General features: G+C 45.8%; 1 protein-coding gene across 1 annotated transcript in view; it reads right to left on the bottom strand.

Annotated features, from left to right (window-relative positions):
- Window positions 1-19,313, bottom strand: part of KIAA1143 — a 102,583-nt gene that overhangs the window by 14,549 nt on the left and 68,721 nt on the right. The window contains exons 4-5 of the mRNA XM_080386060.1: window positions 4,837-4,994; window positions 1,641-1,817 (exon numbers count right to left, since the gene is read on the bottom strand). Of these exons, the coding sequence (XP_080242186.1) occupies window positions 1,641-1,817; window positions 4,837-4,994 (335 nt within the window). The remainder of the gene's footprint in view (window positions 1-1,640; window positions 1,818-4,836; window positions 4,995-19,313) is intronic.

Raw genomic sequence — 19,313 nt, 5'->3', positions numbered from 1 at the left:
ATATATCGTTCCACAGCTCAATATATTCATAGTTTTAGACCTACATGTTGCATTAAATGAGTTGCCATCAATCAGCCAGAAAATGGTTTAGGTCTGTGAAGAGTGTCATGTTTTAGAGAACCAAAGAATGTACTGCAGAGCCCTTCATCATGAGGATGGGGACACTGCTCTGGGAAATGGTTGTTTCCAAAGATAAAGCCTCATGGATCAAAACTCAACCCAAAAAATAACAGTAAAATTATACTGATGCTCTGAAACGGCCCTGGACCAGCTCCCAGAAACACACCATTAGCAAAGGCATTGCAGGAAGTCTCTGCTTGTGGTGCTGCATGGCAGCTCCCTGCCTTCCTCCCTCTCCTCCCCCATGTGGGCAGGAACCTCATTGACACAAGCAGTAATTCTGCCCAGGTACAAAGTCAAATGTATATCACATGGAGATTTTCATAACTGAAGGGAGAATTTTACCACAAGACCCATTTTTTTGAATAAATGGGCCAGTCTTGAAATTTATAGTTCTTAAAAGTTTGGTGGCTAGGACTCATATTTGCCTGAAAATTATACCAGCTTTGTGCACCTGATCTCCGCAGACCTTTACTTGTGACTTGGATGTTAATGCAAGCTGGGAAAGTATCTCTGAGGGGAATTAAATCCTTTCTTGCTTTGATTCTGCAGCAAGGACTACTCCAGGAGCAAGGTGAGCACACTGGGGAGGCGGGAGGTATGGCATAAAGACTGTCATCCTTCCCCAGCCTTCTTGTAATCAGATCCCATGGATCATAGAATCATAGCAATCATAAAATGGTTTAGGTTGGAAGGGACCTTTAAAAATCATCTAGCCCATACCCCCTGCAATGAGCAGGAACATCTTCAACCAGACCAGGCTGCTTAGAGCCCCGTCCAACCTGACCTTGAATGTCTCGAGGGATGGAGCATCTACCACCTCCCTGGGCAGCCTGTTCCAGTGCTTCACCACTCACCATAAACAATGTCTGCCTTATATCTAGTCTGAATCTATCCTCCTTTAGTTTAAAACCACTACCCCTTGCCCTATTGCTACCAACCCTACTAAAAAGTCCATCCTCGTGTTTCTTATAAGCCCCCTTCAAGTGCTGAAAGGCTCCAAAAAGGTCTCCCTGGAGCCGTCTCTTCTCCAGGCTGAACAACGCCAACTCCCTCAGCCTGTCTTCACAGGAGAGGTGCTCCAGCCCTCTGATCATCTCTGTGGCCCTCCTCTCGACTCACTCCAACAAGTCCATGTCTTTCCTGTGCTGAGGAGCCCAGAGCTGAATGCAGTGCTGCAGGTGGGGTCTCACCAGAGTGGAGTAGAGGGGCAAAATCACCTCCCTCGACCTGCTGGCCACACTTCTTTTTATGCAGCCCAGGATACAGTTGGCTTTCTGAGCTGCGAGTGCACATTGCTGGCTCATGTCCAGTTCTTCATCCACCAGAACCCCGAAGTCCTTCTCTGCAGGGCTGCTGTCAACCCCTTCATCCCCCAGCCTCTGTTGATACTAGGGGCTGCCCCAACTGTGGTGCAGGACCTTGCAGGATCCATTTTGGAACTCCCTACAAGTTCAAAAGTTGTCTTTGCTGGAAATGATGACAAAATAAACCAAGTGTTGAATGCAAAGCCCCCTCACCATTGTAAAAAAGCTGCCTTTATACATGCTCTTCTTCCAGAGCAGAAGCATTCAGAGAGGGACCGCTGTAGAACAATGTTGGTTTGCACAGACCAGACTTCAACAGGCTTTTCGGAGGGCAAACCTAGTGTTACACTCCTGCCAACATCCTGGCTGCAGTATGCTGAGCAGGTACTGCTAGAAGAAAAGAAAAAAAGGAATATGACATCGCCTTCTCTAGGCATGGCTTTGTAAATCTGAATCAAAGAAAACTGGTGGAGCCTGATAGGCTGAAACCAGAAAGACAAAGCATAGTGCTCAGCTTTGAAAGGACACAGGGCAAGCAGAGAAAACTGGCAATGACACAAATTTCCTACACTCCACTGCTGTTGTACACCAACTCCTACCTATACCATATGATTCTTAAGTGATCCCAGAAATACATGGGAATCATGCAACCACAGCCCCAGGTTCCCTGCACCAGTTCTGCCTCTGGTCACCATCGTGCAACGAACCCCATCACCGCTGGCCCCATGCCCATGGGTGCTCCCAGCTGCACACAGCAGGGCTGGGGATGAGGATGAGGAGGGCCACGGGAAGGGGCCAGCAGCTGCAGGGAGGAACAGAAGGCCTCAGCCTTCCCACCGCAGCTGCAATTGCGTCTGTTTAGAAATTGCTGCAAAGTGCCAATTTTCATTATGTGAAGCACTGAATACTTGCCCGGTGGAAACCACATTTCATCATAACTTACACAAATTGAATCTTGAATGGCAACCCAGTGATTAAATGAAACTCTATTAGCCCGGGTCTATTTTCAAATCGGGTTTTAACCATTCTCTCATTTTTACACCCGGGCGATTCTCATGCAGGCCCTCTCCCTGCTCACCACTGCAAACACATAGGAAGCTGAGCCCAGCAGCCTAACACAGGGAAAAGTTGCGGGATTTAAAGAAGACAGAGGATGTGTGGAGCTGTACCCGCCCCTGGCTGTCTGCAGAAATCCTGCCTGGGGACCGGAGCGCAGCTCTGTTTAACGGTAGGGTCAGATGACTGCACTGTCAGAAATTGCTGTGCTTTCAGCTGAGATACAGTATCAGTGCACACTGGTCACCTTGGATAAAGAATTACTTGAAAGGAGTTATTCTCACAGGAACAAAACTCACCTTGCTGCCTGCTCTCCCTGCCCGCTTCCAGGCAGTGATCTGCAACCCACCGCAGGAACAGGAGGGGCGGGCAAAGCAAGGGAATTGAATGCTTAAACACTTGGCTGCATATTATGAAATGTTTTACATGTAAAATAGGTTAAAGAACATAATGAGATGGAGAGAATATGGAAAAGCAGGTTCCCAATTACTGGTATTGGTCTAACACGCGTTCATGGTAAGGTCAGAGCACACAGGAAAACCTCATCTCAAGGAAAAAAAAAAAATGCGCAGACCAGATTCTTGTGTATCCAAGAGTTTTAAGTCTTGCAAAGAATTATGATTAACCTGAATGACAGCATTCAGAGCATCAGGAGAGCTCAGTGAAGCAAATCGTGCTGAACTAAAATTAGCAGCGTCTAAAATTCAGCCGTCTACTTGGCATCCACACGCGATGCTTCCCTGGCCCCAGACCCATCACATCACTCAGCTTTCCCAGTGCCGTCAGCTCCTTGCTTCCAAAAGCACTGCTGAGTGAATTGCTGCTGTTCACATGCAGCCTGCACCTGCCTGGAGGCAGCAAGCCCAACTGCTAGACAGGGGTTGTTTTTTTCCCCATATTTCCTCCAATGTTTATTTGCCGATTGTTTTCCAGGCAGCTGGAATTCAAGATGTGAAGTGGGGACTGTCTGTCAGTGAAAGGATGGAAGAAGACCAGATATAATAGGACAAGATCATAGGTCTAGAAATATGCTGGAATCCCACATGGCTCAAAATGGATGTGAACCACGTCCCAGGAAAAGCAAGCAGGGGTTTTACCATGGTTCACATGCTATAGGGCAGTAAGGCAAAAGTTAAGGTCTGCTTCCAGGGGGACTTAGCACAGAGAATGAGTGTGGAAATGAAGTTTTGTTGCTCTGCCCCAGATCCTGTGTATTTGTTGCATTTGTGCACAAGAGTATGGCTGAACTCGCTCACCCTAAGCATCTTCGCAGCTCCAGGCTCACTATTCCCATTTTGCTGCCTGCAATCCCATACACACATAGGCCAAGCTCTGAGCCATGCTTAAATACTCCCTGCCCTTACTCAGGCCCACATTCTTGCTCCCAGCATCTGGTGGAACTGGTGTGTTTGTGCTACAGACCGGTTCACAAGCAGTAATACCAAATCCAGCTCCAGCTGGAAACTTTAAGCCCAAACTGTGGCTTAGCCAAGAGCCAGCAACGTAGAAGGAAAGTACTCAGGTAAAAGGGTCCAGTGTTTTTCACCTCACAGAGCCCATGAGTGCCTTGTGAGGAGTAACTTCTAGGGAGCATGAAAAGATGTCACAGGGCATTAGGACAGAGTAGAAATCTAGCTTCCCATGGAGCATGCATTTCCACCTGTAGAAAACCCCTCAGAAATACTGGGAAATGCTGAAGGTAATTTTTTTCCCCTGAAGAAGTCATAAGGTGGGAAACATTGCATGATGCACAGTGCTAGTAACATCCAGAGAGTAAGAAAACTTTGCAACAGCTTGCCAAAAGTGAGAATGAACAGCATAGTAGTGGTCAAAATGCCAGGCCAGCAAGCACATGTTGGAGCAAGCCATGCAGAAGGCAAACCAGAAAACCGCATCACTTCAGGAAGACAGGGTGGCCAGCAGTAAATCAAGGATGAGGCAGAGGGAACCCAAAGCGGGCAGAGAAAGAGAAGGAGAGAACATAAATAAATGGTATTTAAAAGCTATGTGGAATTTCCTCTCATATTCCAATGCAAACATCATTGAAAGAATCTGTCAGGGAGCAGAATAGAGACAAGAAAACACACACGTACCCATGGAGCTCACAGCCATCAAGGCCACAGGTCTCTCATGACTCGTATTATGAAATCTTCATATGCACAACTAAATGATAAGAGAGTTTCAGGAGCAATAAAAAGCCCATGCCCCACGGTTACACAATGTCAATAACAGACATGAGGAGAAGACTCACCTCTTGAGAAGACTCCATATGTACCTGCAAGGGTTTTTCACTTGTGTCCATGAGCATTTCACATCAGATACAACACTGGACTGGAGAGGCCACAGGACTTACCTAATACAAGTCATTTCCATGCTACTATCTTTTCTGACAACCTTGACCTTCTGATGTCTTATAGTGGTGTTTCTTCTCAGCTGTAACCCATTTCTGCACAGGTACATGCTATCTGCAGCCTTGTGATGAAGTATTTCACAGACTTGCCTGGGTACAGCCTTTGAAAGAAGAGATGCAGTCAGGAGGATGCTGGTGGAACCTGCTGTGGACTACCCACTGGGAAAAAGCACAACTTGCCAACAAGGAGCAGTAGAAGCTGTGAGATGAGAGAGAAGAGAGTAAGGAAAGGAGGAGGTCCAGATGCCGGTCCTGCCTGGCACAACAGCCAGCCACGTGCTTCATTTAGTTCATCTCCCAGGCTCCATTTTAGGCTCTCCAGACACTTTTTCCTGACACCATATATTGTTGAATGCAAAGGCGTTTGCCTCTCAAGCTCCTCCAGAGCAGCTTCCTTCCCCTACTGCACCAGCCCCACCACCTTATTTTTATGCATCTTCCCATCTCCTCAAGGTGGTTCACAGATCATCATCAGTGCTGACCTTTCCTGCTCACCTTCTCCTGGCTGGACACAGGCAATGGCACTCAAAGCTCTTACCAGCCAGCCTTGGAGAGCAGGTTTCCATCGCTACCCCAATGCCCAGCCATGCCAAGCCAGCACTGACTTCCAAGAATACTTCCTGCCCCAATAGCCATCTTACCTCGTGACAGAACACAAAACATGGACCCATTTCACTGGGGCCACCAAAATGGACACTTTATGGTGCACAAGTGGCCAGTTGGTTTCCCTAGAAGCTGATAAACCAGCCAAGGTAAGGCAGAGGGCAAAGAACACTTTTGCTTGGAGCACATAAATGTTGGTTAAGAAACAGGTGTAAAAAGCAGTTTGAGGCACAATCATTCGGGCTGTTACTTCTGTATTTAGGCTGCCTAACATTTTGCATGATAAACAATTTGTGAAGGTTTCTTGAAATGCTTGGAGATTACTATTATTTGCAGTAGATCTCAAATGCAGCAGGTAGAGCCCTCAGGCTAAAGCCATGCCTTTTCCTAGACTTATGAACTGCTATCCCAATTTTGTTCCAGTAAATAAAGCATTATAAACGAATAATCTTTCTGCTCCCTCTCACCCCCTCCCCCACTGTTCTTCCCCGTCCTCCCCAGAGTATGCCTCAGAAACCTTTCAGCACTGAACCAAAATACCTCACAGCAAACTAGTGCCCCTTCTAGAGGCTTAAACACCATTGCCACACATTGCACTGGGGATTCTGGAGACAAGGGAAGAGGAAAGCATCGGGGAGGAAAACAAGCAAAGGGCGGAAGCAGAAGCATCATGGTTTAACCCAGCCAGTAACTAAGGACCACGCAGCCATGCACTCACTCCCCTTCCCATAGCTGGATGGGGAGGAGAACCAGGAAAAAGGTAAAACTAATGGGCTGATATAAGAACAATGTAATAATTGAAATAAAATATAACAACAACAACAGCAACAATTGTAAAGAAAATAAGAGAGAGGGAGAGAGGAATAAAATCCAAAAGAAAAAAACAAGTGGTGCACAATACAGTTGCTCACCCCCTGCTGACCGATGCCCAGCCAGTCCCCCCAGCAGTGATCGGTGGCTCCCAGCCACCTCCCCCCAGTTTATATACTGAGCACAACATTCTTTGGTATGGAATATCCCTTTGGCTAGTTCGGGTCAGCTGTCCTGGCCACGCTCCCTCCTGGCTTCTTGCACACCTGCTCACTGGCAGAGCTTGGGAAACTGAAAAGTCCTTGATTTAGAGCAAGCACGACTTAGCAACAACTCAACCATCAGCGTGTTATCAACATTATTCTCATACTAAATTCAAAACACAGCGATGTACCAGCTACTAAGAAGAAAATTAACTCCATCCCAGCCAAAACCAGGACACAGAGGAACAAGGGCTTTGCCACGGCAGCTGCTCTCAGGCCTGACTTGAAGGCTGTTGTTTGCCAATGGGAAACTGCATGCAAAAAACTTCCCCTGCAGGAATGTCAAGGAAGTTATGAAGTCAGACACTTGGGACTTGGGAAATACCAGCTTTCCCAGAATATCCTGTCTTCCGCATACACAGGTCAACGAAGTGCTGTATTTTTCCACAGGACCACTGCCTGATTTTTAGCCCAGGATGGAGGCACAGGGGAGCAAAATCTGGACGTGAACAGTCACTCACAGCATTTCCTAACTTTCAACTTTGTACCTGCAGGAGCCCTCTTTTATGACTTGTGTGTCTCAGTATGTTGATGCACACACAATACACGGACATACACAAGGCAAATTTTCAGTCACCACCAGTGCGCAGAGCTGGGAGCTGGGAAGCCAGGCAGGTTGTACAAACCGAGAGGCAGACTCCAGAGCAGAGAGATAGCAAGTCTCCCACGCAGAGCAGCACTGCACCCATCAGCTGAGTCACAGGGGTTAGGCACCCAGGGAACCGCATCAGTCATTATTTTGCTCCGGTGTCATTTTTGGGAGGTCTAAGAAGAGGCAGCACAGTTACACGGGACACAAGAAACCAGCAGCATCTACTTCTGCCATCTTCCTGAGCCTGTCCAAATGAGTGGTTTGGATCAGTTGTCCCTCCACCAACCAGCAGGTATGTCCTCTCCATCAATGCACTGATTTAGCAGGCAATGAAGAAACGAGCTTTCCCTCTTGCTCTGCATGCTTAAAGAGAGGGTACCGCTGGCCAGAAACATGTTACCCGACGAGACTAAACACTCATCATTCACCAGCCTCTGGCAAATTGCAGCCTTCCAGGTTTATTTGAAGCTACAGATATTTTTCCTGCTTTTAGGAAAGGACTGCCAACAGTTTATTGCAAATGTCCTCTTCAGTAGCAATGGGCCACCCAAGTCCCATGGAAGTGTTAGTTTCCTGCCTGGATAAGCACGAATCTTGTAATCAGGAGGAGGTTTTGCAGTCTTGGTGGCTTTCACTGCCTAGGGACAGGAGGGAGGTAAGGTGTGACTGCAAGTTTTATACAGACCATTTTCAGCTTTTCCTCTCTGGGCCACACATACCTTTGCCTGAGGCAGTGCTACTAAAAAAAAACACAAAACAAAACAAAAAACAAACAAAAACACACAACAACAAAAAAAAACACCCCACAAGCCAAACTTCAGCAGCTAGACAGATTTGTTGGCAAGATACGGATCTTACAGTTAATTCTGTCTGAGTGCTTGTTAGACCTACTTATGCACATGCATGTTTTTATTTACAGAAGACTGGCACACCCATGTCTGGCTCACTTCATAGCCTTTGTTCCAGAGACCTGGGAGAGCTTTCTGAAAACAGGATCCCACGTTGAAATCTATTATTCCATTTGCAAATAATGAGGTTTAATTTTGCTTTCAGTAGGTATCGAGAGGAGTAAATCTGGACTGTTTGAATGTTCACAGCTCATGAATGCAAGAGAGGTGTGAACACAGATGAAGCAAGCATATTTTTAAGTCAGAGCAAATACTCACAGAAGACATACTGCATTCTTCCAGTCTGGTAACTGGAGAGCATGCCCAGCTGCTCTGTTTACTCTGGAAAGGAGTGACTCCCATCTGTGCAAGAGTTAGACAGAGGCTCTTAGAAGTGACCAAGCTATTTGTCACAAATAATTTTAGAGATTTCAGCCTTCACCATTCACAGTTTGTTTGCAAGCAAGGTTCTGTTTTAAACAAACCTCATCTGTATTCATAACTATTTGGCAAACACTCTGGGCAAACACATTTCAGCCTCCTAATTGTTTGCAAGCCGTGTCCATTTGCTATTATTAGTGCTGTTGCAGAGTGGTGAACTCCAGGTTCCTGCAGGAGAAGGAAGAGTTCCCCCTGGGCTAGGCAGAACTTGGCAGCCCAACCCTGATCAGCCATGCCCTGGTGGAAATCACACCCTGCCTGGACAAAGGTACATATCCACCACCTCCTCCACTGTAAGACCACCAGTTAATGGCTCTGCTGTAAACTCCAAGACAAGACACCCAGGAGCAACTGGTGCTGTTGTGGTAGGTGCTTATGATATTTCTGGCTGGTGAATCGTTTATTTGCTGGTGATTTCAAAAAAAAAAAAAAGGCGCAGTTTCAGGGTGGCCAATGCTATTTGTACATTCAGGCAGGCCCACTCTGCATGGAGCATCTGAACATTTAGCAAGCCAGAGACAGGCAGACCGAGGGCAAACTGTTCCAGTTCCTGCTGATGGAGGCGAGAAGGTCACTACTCCCAAGCACACATGGCTGTCCCAGCCTTTCCCCACACTAAGGATAGTTATCACATTCATTTTTTTACTCAGTTTGAACAGTCTGATTACTTCCAAACTCAAACGTGTACATTCTCCAGCTTAATAATAATAAAATAATAAACCTAAGAACATACTAATATTAAAATTATTATTTTTTAAAATTTCCCAAGACCTTTAATCGTTGCACAATTGATAGAAAGTTACACAGATCTGTTAAAGTTACACAGTGGTAGGAATTGATGACAAGGATGTGGGAAGAAAGTTATGACAACCAGCTGGGGACAACAAGGAGAGAATATGTAATCTGGGCCAACAGCTGGAACAGGTCGTCAGGTCAACAGCTGGAACAGGTATTCAAAGGGATAGCAGGCGAGCTCATGGAAGAGAAATACTTTGGTTGTTACTAATACATAGAAACCACATTTGATTCAGGAATACCCTGCAGATAGTTGAAGGCTGGGCGCGCACTCAGGAGATGCACGTTTGACATGCTTGAAGTCTTCCCCAGGCACCCACACCTGGCCACTGTTGGGAGCAGGACACAGTGGCAGGCAGATCCTTGGCCTGGCACTGGAGTCATAGTTGACACCTGGCTAGACAGGCATGGTAGGCAGCCTAAGTGCCGGAGGAGTTGAACAGCTTGGTTCAAATCTGTTTCAGTTCCAGCTGAGAAAGTCTAGTGAAGAGACTATGCGTTTGGGTGGTAATGATAAGGGGATAGACTGTGGGAAGAAGAGGGGGAAGGTGGTAACGGGCCTTGACTGCAATCTGCTAAAGGTACACTTATCAAGCAGCACTTTTTTTTAAGGATCCTTGAAGGCCAAGAAGCAAGGCCAGATCACTGTGAGAACAAGTGATGCCAATGTATGAGGAATATAAGCTGATGACAGGTCTGTTTTCTACGTCTCCTGCCAAGGATACAGATGTCCCTGTGATCAAGTAACATTCTTCCCATGAAGCACTTTTCTAGTCCTTAGAACCTCTCCTAACAGTTTTACAAAAGTAATATTGCCTCCACTTTTTAAAGTCAAAAAGACTTTATTCTTTTTTTTAACAAAGGCTGTTGGAGCAAGTGCAATAAGTGACAGCATCTAGATTTGATCTGCATCATTAATGCTGACTTCTAAAGAAGGCAGTTCACACAGGGCAGGTGACAAGATCAAATATATTGTGTAAGTGGGCACAAGAAGAATAACCATCCATCTTCCTTGCATTCTGAAGCTCTTCAGAGCGTGTAAACAACACCACTTTCATGTCACTAGATCAGCCAGTTGGAACAGTCCTGGGACCACTTCTTTCAGCAGCTAGTATGGCTCATACACCATCTCCCTGCAGGGTAATCACGAGGACTTTTTCTAGACGTGCTAAGAGAACTAAAGCATCACCTCTCAGAAATACTGCAGTGACCTGGGTAGATTTACTTACACTGTTGGCTTCTAATGGGCAAATTTAGGCCAGTGAAATGTATGTTGTGGGCCACATTATAAGCCAATAAAATATGTTCTCCTATGGCATGGGGGAATAGAGTTTCTGGAGTATCAGGAGTATGTTGAGCCCTTGATGTCATATTTAACTTTTGTCTGGCACTGGCAAACCTTTGAACATATTTAGCACAGATGTGAGGGCACCGAGGACAGGTGAAATGTTTGGTAGAAACCTCAGGTTAACCTCAGCATGCATCCAAGTCATAAAGCTTTAGTTTTTGAAAGACATTTGGGACAAGCACAGACAAACTTTGAGGGATCTGTGGGCTTTCCCAACTCAGCCCTGCTTATTCTCTCGTGCAATAATGATGCTCTTGAGGTCAGAAGTTCCATCTTTGTCATGTAACTCCACCAACTTGACTGCTCTGCCTCTCTCTTCAGGTTATATCCACACTGAGTGGGGCATCTTGCTGAGGACAAGGGCTGGCCAGGACACTTTCACCTCCCTCAAAGGCATCGCTGGCTAAGAGCCACTTCCCATCACAACCCCCACAAAAAGCCGGAGCAGCATTCCTCCTGCTCGCTCATAGACACATCCCACACATCCCAGCCTGATGCAGTGGCTACACAGAACAAAGAAATTTCTAGCAAATATACCATTAGCTGTCCTTACTAGGGGCACTGCCTTGAGGCTCAGCGAGGCTCTGGCATGTAGGAAGGTGGGTAAGCATAGAAAGCATGAGAAATCTGAGTGCAGACAAAGGGGACTTGTATCAGAAGTGAGTGGGAGAGGATAAGGACTGCCAAGAGGAATTTCCTTTTAAGAAGAATTGGAATTTAATGAAGTGATTGAACAAAGAAATTGAAAGCCTCCTTTGCCTCCTGCAAGGGTCGAATGGATCTGAGCAATACTTGGCTTGGCTGCATTACAGGGTTGTTATTTAATTTTAAATAACTTGGAAGCTTTCAATGTACTTCATAATTCTATTGACATTTATGATTTGAGATACTTAATCTTGAAAACACAAACACAACGCTGATCTGCCTCTCACCCAAGAGGATTGGGAATCGGCGCCTGCAGCTCTGTAATGCAGCAGATCTAGGTCCTGCTTGCCATGAGCCAGCTTTTACCTAGCTCCATCGCTGATGCTGGGCAGGGACCTTGCATTTTTCAGAGCTGAATTATTCAACCTTGATACCTTGCAATTAGCTTCCTTCGTACTGATCTTGCAAGACTGTGACTCTGGTCTTGCTCTTGGAAAAAGCTCCCAGCCCTCCCATCCCATAATCCTGGCTGGAATGAGTGGAGCCACGGCCACATCATCCGTACATCAACAGCAAAACTCGTGCAGCTTTCTCTTGTTAGATCCCTGACTTGCATGGGGGACCCAAGGATTCAACATCCCAGGCTCACTCCCGGGTACCCCTGGGCATCTGCAAAGCTACAGCTGACCCTGTGTGTGTGTTGGGGTGTGTGCACAGGATATTGTACAACAGGAGCTGGCTGGGTACTTTTGGGTCGTTGTCCCTCCACTAGCAAAGGATGCCACAGAAACCAATGTGAGAAATGTTGGTATATTAAGTCTTATATTAGGACCAATATTCGTATATTTCAAAGCTCAGGTCTGTTCACATGTGAGAGCAGATGTTGCCAGTAATCATGCGTTTTAAAATGGAAAAATATATGTGGCAAGCCTGAAATTAATTAGGGTCTCATTCGGCTCTCATTAATGGGCATGCAATTCCCATTGACTAAAGAAGATGTTGTACCCTTAGAACAGACTTTGGTCCTTAATTTTTACACCATGAAATTGGCACTGATGTTTCAAAGGCATTTCAGTAGCAGAAAGCTTGACCCTTGGTGTTTGCTACCAAATGTATTTTCAGAGTATGACCAATTTGTAAAGCCTAACATTACACTCATTAGTTAGTGAATGAAGAGCACTTTGAAGATCAAAAGTACTGTTATTATTTCCATATTTTTGCCAAACCAAAGCTCCCATGCTGAAGCCATGTGTGTCAAATGCAAAGAATTACCTCCGATGCTTTCTTTCCAGGCAGACCCTTCCCACGTGCCCCTGTCGCTCTGCCTCCATCTGTGGTTTCAAGACTGTTTTGTGAGGATGCAATCAATGATGTGGCAGTACTGCAGGGATGGTGGAAGGTGTATCTGGACAGGAGGGCAAAGCAAGCTCTGATTTGGATTTCACAACCATCTTAGGGAGCAGCCACCTAACAGCCATCTCAGCAGAGGTGGAGGATGCACCAGAGGCAGGGCAGTGGAGCACCGCTGTTCTGGGATGGCAGGCTTGAGGTGAGGAGGAAGGGAGGACCAGGGAGCAACCAAAGATGAGAGAAAAAAGGGACACCAAGAAAAAACATGCTCACAACTGCCTCACACTCAGCCCCGCGCCTGGCTGACGGCACGTTACAGTGTGAGCGAGAGCATGGGAAAGCAGATGAATCGCAGATTCGGACCAAGTGGAAAACTGAAGAGCCTCACGCTTCATGCAGGGAGACAAGGCTCCCTTTTGTGAGCAGCTTTGCCAAAATCCCCCCCTCCGAGCTCCCACAGCCACTCTGCATGCCCATACAGCCAAAGCGACATAGCCAGATGGGAGCTGGAAATGATCTAGAGAACAGCAAAGCCTGCAGGAATTTTCCCATTGATTTTAGCGGACTTTTGATCAGACCCTGAGCAAAGCAGAACTTGCATGTTTAATACTGAATTCTGTTCTGGCTCCAGAGAGAAGGAAGAGGGTCGGACAGAAAAATGGGAAAGATAGGAGGTGAAGCTGCCTCTCATTTTCGTCTCTTCTGTAAAGCTTTCGCTGTTTCACAAACTAGCGGGTGCAGAGGAGAAGGGAGACGAAAAGGGCCAAATCACTATGTGAAGGAAGAATGTGCAGTGCTGAGATGAGGAAAATCTGCCCTTTGCACGATAGTATTTCTGATCTGCAGGCGCACAAAGCCTTCATAATTGCCGGAGTCATTATTTGCTGTAGATGGCAGAGAGACATGACAGGTACTGCAGGACACATAATAAGCTGGAATGAGAAGTGATGTTAATCCAATACCATCAAAGATCGGGCTCATCACAGGATCCCATTTAGAGTCCACAACAGCAGCCCTGATATTGCTAAAGGAATATTTCATCTAAATGCAGACCTCACTCAGTGCAGGCTTCAGTCCACAGCTGTACATTTGCTATCTCCTCCTCTGCTCCCAGATGCTGCAGGTACAATCTATCCACCCCAGTACACCCCGGCCGTGTATCTGACCCACTGTTTGTTAGGGCCGGACCACCTGCGTTTTATTTCACTACCTAAACCACCTCCAGTAATGAGGAGGCTGGTAACAACCTTAAACAGCGTGTGTAAAAATGCACTTATCTTTCAGCCCAGCTTCCGAGGCTGCAGGTGCTGTGTGGCTCTTGTGCTAAGCTGAGTTTCAGCTCTCAGACATTTTCTATTTATCGTGATTCCCAGACGCAGCATCAGTGAACACCCTGGTGTACCTCCTCACTTCCACAGCATGCCAGGTAAGGAGAATATGTCTAGACAGAAGGCAAGGCTGAAGCTAGGGATAATTTTTCCTCCAGCAGCCCCTTGACAGCTTTCAGCACAGGAATGGCAGCTAGGGATTTATGGCTAGGTTGCCGAGTCCAAGCCAACAGACACCTTACTCAGGTGTTTTTGTGGGGCTGGGAGACATAGGAGACAGCTGCCGAAACAGAACCATGTAGGAGGATGTGTTTAGTCAGAGCTTTGTGAAGCACATTCCTGAACATTTATTAAATTCAAATTTGACTGCACAATTTATGGCCACTAAGCTGGATACAAGCATTCCTGCAGACAGACCTGTGCAATGAGGCTGAGCTGCATTTGACTTCCGTGGAAATCATGCCCAATGTCTTGAGCATATGACCTGTTATTTATTTTTAGCGCTTGAATTTTGCACTGTGGTCTCTCTCTGAACTTCACCACTTTGATAGTAACCAGAGTGCTCCATGCCAACAAAACAAGAGAATAAAGCTACTACAACTTTTAACTACTGCTGTGGGGGAAGCTGCAAGATGCAGCAAAAGGCATGTGAGTTTATACCAAAGAACCTCATTAGCTGACTGCTTATTTAGAAACTATAGCAGCGCAACCTAACAGCCCCAGCATCCAAAGATTCAGCAGAGGCCTGGTTTGGGTATGCAGATATGCTACAGTATAATAAAAACAAAATGGCACTTGTTTTACTACATTTCTGAAATACAATGGCTTTTCTTCCACTCCAAAACAGCAGAGAGTGCCAAATTTCAATGATTGCAATTAGCCTCCCATTTGTGTTTTGCGGCTCTTCTGTGTATTGGTTCTTCTCAAGGAAAACCTGTTCCATGAGGGCTCGACTCTGCCTTGAAAGTTGATTAACTTCTACAGGAGACACTAATATAGCCTGGAAAACCAAGGACAGATAACTGGAAGGAAACTGAGGAACACACAGAAAACAGCTGCAAGGGACAGCTCTTCGTACTAGGGAAGCACCAGCCACTCCTTGATATTCAGATACCAGCTCCCTCCTTCAGCTGCAAACTGGAACTCAAACCTCTTTACCTGTGATTAATGCATTCACACCTCTAAAACGTGCAGCACTTTGAGTATGAAGTGAATTTGCAGGAGATTGACAACAATAACCATTAAAAGCTTTGTGTTAAAAATAAAGATTGGGTCTCTGTGATACTTGGCCATTTCTGCCAGTTCTCTGTTCAACATCCCTGTACAGTTAAAAATGAAAATTTTGTGTATGCCCAGGCTGTATCTGAGAAAATTAGCTTGCAACTGAGCCAAGCTGGTAACAATTTCTTTAAGTTCATACAAGTCTATATAATCTTATTATACCTATATAGTACATATATAGATATATAATAAGATATTTTATATCTATCTATATATATACATATCTTATATGGTCTTTTGGCAGGGTCCACTCAACAGATCAGTCATTTCCGCATCTGCCTGATAGGTCATGCACCAACTACCAGCATCGGTGCTGGCTCATCAGCACTGGACGATAACACGCCACGGCCTATGGTCAGAGCACTGGTGGCAAACAAAGGGCACTCAGTCCCTCGTGGCTTATTAGCTCCACCTGTACCCAGCCTAAATGAGCTGCCTGAGTTTTGTCTAGGAGCAACGGAGGGAGAACATGACACTTCCAAGAGGCAGTTCATCCCTTCTGACCTACCTTAGGACAGGTCTCTCCACAGGCAGGTCACCTTACAGAGCTGCACTAACTGGAGACTTACTTAAGACAGCTGAACTGAACACTTTGCTTTGATCCAGCTCGAGTTAGACAAGGCATGCTTGGGATTACCACCAACACAACAGGAACTTTCAGGTAACTCGAAACGGCTCTAAGCCAGGTCGTACCCTCCTTCACATTGCTCTGCTTTGCTGCCCAATTCACTGTCTGAAGCAAGCGTTCCAGATTGCCAGAAATAACTGGCTATGCAGGTGAAATAAAAAAGATTGGCAACTCATTGCATTAACTGGAGGGTCAGGAGATCCCTAAAGCGTTGCTCAGTTTGTGCTCAAAAACACCTTACGCCCCTTTCAAATGTTGCCTAACCTCTAGACTAGCAAGACCCCCCTTCTGCTGGCTGTAACTCGCAGGGAGGCTACCATACACTGACACCGGAGCCACACCACCCTCCAAGAAAGCACTTGAGCTTTTACTGCTCCAGATCAAGTTTTTTGCATATGGATTTAAATTTCCTTTGCAGGGCGAAATTGGGACTTTTTGGCAGATTTAACCTGTATTCTTCTTGCAGTAACATACAAAGATTTCTTTCAAATGTCCCCCAGAATGCTTTTTATCCTTGAATTGATGAAATAAAACTCAGCCTTAAAGGACTTTGAATTCCTTGAGGTCAGAGGAACTGAACATTTATTCAGTGATAGTAGTACCATTGCCCCTGCAATTAGAAATCATCTTCAGTCCATTAGATCATCAGGACAATGATATTCTGCATGACTTCAGATAAAAATCTGTGATGTGCTCTAATTTCCAGGAAATTAGTTATCTCTATTAGAAATGTTTCTTTAGGTCAGTGTTCAAGACCTATATCACGGCTTGCATTGCCATGAACAATGTGTGCATTTAAATCTGCAAGAGGATTTAGCAACCCTCTTCCAAACAACAATGTCTTGCTGCATGATGCCTACCATGTGAGTAAATCTCATGTGCCTTTCAGAGCTTGTGTGTCACCTTGTAGAAGGTGGATACAATCAGTAGCTACAAATACAGACTTAGAGGCCTCAGCCACGTACACATAGCTCTTACCACACTCAGGGGAGAGGAAGGTGTAAACAAAGGATCCCTTACGTTTCTTCAGACTCACCCAGAAAATCCAATACAGTACATTCCCTAGGGCATCCATTGAGAAACACCTTCTCTGCCATCCTCTTGAAGGGCTGCCCATCAACTCTGAAGTCAGTGGGAGCCAGCCTCCACAGGGAGAACCAAGTCAACTTTATTACTTGGCAGTGATCAAAGTCTACTCACGGTTTCTGAGAGTCACAGATAAACACCAAGTCCCAATGGTTAAAGCTGTCTTAGTTCCCCTCCCTTCTGACCCTAGCACCTGCTAAAACTCTCAGGGAAAAAGGATCAGAGCTCATATTAACAATCCATACCATGCCCAGGCACTCGCCCTTTCCACTCCAAACCACCCAAGCTCCCAAGGCTTTCAGAAATCCTCAACCATGCAATCTCAGCCAGCATCTCTAAATGAAAACTTTGCATGCTGTCCCAGTACTAACAGATTCAGGCTTCTGCCTGGCAAGGATAGAAGCTGGCTTAAAACATGAAGGTCAGTCAGTCGGTCAACAGCCATTTACACCAGAAGGCTGCTACTTTGAACAGCACTGGACCACGCTGCTCAGATGTCAGCTTGGAGGCTTCTGCCTCCTCTGCCTGAATGGTGAGCGAGGGGCTCATGAGCTCTGGTCCTGAGAAGCACAGCCCTCCACCCCACCAGCAGTGCAGTGCAGCTTTCAATTTGCTTTTTCTTTAATAGCCTCCTTCATGCAAGCCACATCCCGGTGTGGCCTCTGGAGCTGAAAGATGTGGGAGGGCAAACCACATCTTCTGTCAGCCTGGAGAGCACTGGTGGGAAAGCCCATTGTATGGGGAACAGGTTAAAGCACTGTGTCAGAAAAGCAACAGCAGCAGGAGAGAGACGTTAAGCAAGAGAGGAAGGAATGAGGAAAGACAGGTCCAAATTGGTAGTAAATTACATTTGGAAGTAGCAATCCAGGTCCTCCTACTGTGCAGGTGTTCACATTTGTCCTTAAAACCTTCACTTATTATGTGTATACACATAAAAAATGGCCAAGGCATAGCAAACCTTGCCAGAAAGTGCACTTTTGGGAAGAGCAGAAGCACTGGCAAATTCAATCCAAATGTTATTGTTTCAAGTCCCACAAAGGGAGCAATTTTTTTTTCCAGTGTTGAAACATTCATTGTCAACTTAAGAAGCATTTAATTCCTTCCAACACTTCTTTCTGAGATGACATTTTTCATTTTAAAAGCATCCCAAAACATGCAAAAAGTCTAGGCACCCCAAAATAAGTATTTTCTAAATAAAATGTTACAGGTCAACCCAAAATTATTTTTCCGGTTTGGTATTTTCCCAGATAGCCTAATAAAACCTTTGGGATTTGATTCAAAACCCAAATTCTTCTAGCTGAGCCAGGGCCCAGACAAACCCTTTATTTTCTGAGCTCTACTTGTATGGGATGTTTCCACCATGAGGTCTGTGTTTAGTGCTACCAGCTTATCTGGATTTATCAGACATAAGGTGATGTTACCCCGGAAGAATACAGGCAAGCCCATCGATTTTTTGACCATCCCAACATTTAACCCTCATACTGGCTGCAGGAGAGCAGTGGGTCACAACTACTATGGGAGACAGGGAGAGCCGAGAGGAGATTTCAGACAGGACACATGGCAAGGAAGTAACTGGCATTTTGACAAGCAGAGAGGCAAAAGTGCAAAGCTCGGTCATACTAAGTCTGTGGCTGCTTTGTGTCACCAGAAGCAGTGGAGGGCCCACCAGAAGCCTGCTGGACATTCTAGTGGGGGCAAATGTGGCTCTGACTCTGCCATCGCCTCAAGAGCACCTTCTCCATCCACACACTCCCATGCAATATGCGCACCAGACTCTTCTGATTCAGTGATGTATTATTTTTTTTTTACCCTGAATTCTCAGATATCACATCCATGGGAGGGGGAAGTGTGGGGAGGGGGGTTTAATTGCATTTCTTTAAAAAATTAGGAAGTTAAGCTTATCTCTCTGCCTGCATATGGGGAGCCGTGTGTCCTGGATGAGTGAGCTGACACAAGATGGTTTCTAGGCAACTTCTGCAACTCATGTTGGAACAGGAATACGAATTAAAATTAAAAACAAAACCCAAACAAGTCAAACAAAACAAGTAGCAGCTACTCCACACAAAACCAGTTTTGACTGACTCGTAAGGTTCATGCAAGGTCTTTTGTGGGATTAGTATTGCTTTACTGCAAAGGAGAGAAAAACTGGCATCCCTGAGCCAGCATCTATTGTGAGACACGTGATAAGCCTGTTTATGCGGACAACAGACATCGCTCGTGTGTGATAAGAGGCCTGTCATGCCACTTCCATGCGATGATATTACTTGATCGCTGAAATGTCACAGCCAAGTGTTGCAGGAAGGACAGCCTGAGTACATCTAGGGGCTGGAAAACAGTGTCATTGACTCCAGTTCTTTCCTCTT

The sequence above is a fragment of the Falco punctatus genome (genome assembly GCF_963210335.1).
Source record: "Falco punctatus genome assembly, chromosome: 4".
Classification (NCBI taxonomy): Eukaryota; Metazoa; Chordata; class Aves; order Falconiformes; family Falconidae; genus Falco; species Falco punctatus.
Note: the sequence above shows the minus strand (reverse complement) of the source record. Positions and strands in the feature narration are given on the sequence as shown.